The 1531-nt window shown below is 31.5% G+C and overlaps 1 protein-coding gene across 1 annotated transcript; it reads right to left on the bottom strand.

Moving 5' to 3' along the window:
* Nucleotides 1-496: 496 nt before the first annotated feature.
* On the bottom strand, nucleotides 497-1525 carry LOC100641405 (receptor-type tyrosine-protein phosphatase alpha-like). Its single transcript, XM_003391901.3, has 3 exons — nucleotides 1416-1525; nucleotides 1050-1185; nucleotides 497-916 (listed from the first exon to the last, which is right to left on the bottom strand). The coding sequence occupies exons 1-3, from the start codon at nucleotides 1487-1489 to the stop codon at nucleotides 839-841; spliced, it is 288 nt and encodes a 95-aa protein (XP_003391949.1). The 5' UTR covers nucleotides 1490-1525; the 3' UTR covers nucleotides 497-838.
* Between the last annotated feature and the right edge of the window lie 6 nt (nucleotides 1526-1531).

Here is a 1531-nt window from a genome sequence, read left to right as displayed (position 1 = left end):
TGGGTGGACTCCAGCTCATTTTGCTGCTGAAGGAGGTAATTCAACTATTAAGAGAGCTAATGCAAGTATGCACGCACAGGATTTAATATATTAGAGTTGGTGTTTTTTTCTGTAACAAGCATCATGTTCACACCTCAATTTGCACCTCTGAGGTGTAAACAGGAGCCAATGGTGTAAATTAAAAAGTGAAAAATGTGCTCAAATTAGTCTGCCATAAGACTCAAGTAAGTTTAAAATCAATAATTAAAAATTTACCGATATTTATCCAGCTAAAACAGATTATAATCTATAAAGAATTTACCTGATAATTATCACTGCTTGTCTAAGACTAATACATTGCTTTATTGATTTACTAAAATACTTAAAAACTACTACATTCTTCCTAGGCCATGCACAGTGTTTACAGTTGCTCATTACTGCTGGATGCAATATCACTGCAACTGATCAATATGGAGATACTGCAAGGACGATAGCAATAAGACACAATCACCAAGAATGTGTTAAAATGATTGACGAAACTTGAAGTTAAATGAAAAAAAGTGAACAAGAAAAATGAGTGAAAAATGCAACACAAGAATAATCAAAAATACATTGACATAATTTTTTTACAAAAATTATAGTTATTATTGTCACCATTAAGTTTTGTATAACTAGAAATTATAATTATTAATATTCAGCAAAAAGTTAACCTACAACATATAATAATAATAATAATAATAATAATAATAATAATAATAATAATAGTACCATCACCAGCATAAAATAATTATAATAATTAGACTGTATCACAATAAAGAGGTGAGAGAGAGAGGATAAATGAGAAAAAAGAGGAGCTGTTCTAATACTTAAAATTATCATAATTATTGAAAGTATTGACAAACTCAAGAGCTGCTTTATGAATGAACTCATATTGATCCTAGAAAAAGGGAAAGAAAGAAAAAGAAAGAGAGAGAAGACATCAAATAGTTAAAAAGGACAAACAAGCCAAAGTGTTACAATTACTTTCAAACTATGCACTCAATAGTGTGTGTGTGTTAAATATAACATACTATATCATTGACAAATCCTGGTCTCTGGATTCGAAGAGTTTTGACGGTCGAGAAGACGTCGATGACTTGCTCGGCTTTTAGACGCTCCAGGACAGTAAACATGGCACAGAACGTACCAGTTCTACCTAATCCATCACTGGAAATAGAGAGAGAAAGAAAATAAACAAAAAGGTAATAAAATGACAGGTAGAAGAAGAATGAAGTTAAAATTAACAATATTTATTACAAAACAACTCTTAATTTTATCATACGTACATGTACAGCAATTAAATACTTTCATATGAGCTTTTAAAGGATAGTAACTACCATGCATTTTTGGGGCATTTTTTTATTTGCTTAATATGATTACATGTACATGTACATTACCTGCAGTGGACTGTGATTGGTCCATTGCCCGATTTTCTTTGTATGCGGACCACGTCAGCAACAAGATCAATCATTGATGTGGCTTGATTAGGAGAGGAGGTTGAGGGCCAGTTAAT

The sequence above is a fragment of the Amphimedon queenslandica genome, unplaced genomic scaffold, assembly GCF_000090795.2.
Source record: "Amphimedon queenslandica unplaced genomic scaffold, v1.1 AMPQUscaffold_4458_Cont23564, whole genome shotgun sequence".
Taxonomy (NCBI): domain Eukaryota; kingdom Metazoa; phylum Porifera; class Demospongiae; order Haplosclerida; family Niphatidae; genus Amphimedon; species Amphimedon queenslandica.
The sequence above is the reverse complement of the archived record's forward strand: the minus strand, read 5'-3'. Positions and strand labels throughout refer to the sequence as shown.

Bases quoted from the DNA above. Each gene is read 5' to 3' on its own strand.
- LOC100641405 (XM_003391901.3), bottom strand. From the start codon at position 1,489: ATGATTGATCTTGTTGCTGACGTGGTCCGCATACAAAGAAAATCGGGC. The intron at 1,186-1,415 runs GTAATGTACATG...CTCTATTTCCAG, and splicing joins CCAATCACAGTCCACTGCAG to TGATGGATTAGGTAGAACTG. The intron at 917-1,049 runs GTATGTTATATT...CCCTTTTTCTAG, and splicing joins CAGGATTTGTCAATGATATA to GATCAATATGAGTTCATTCA.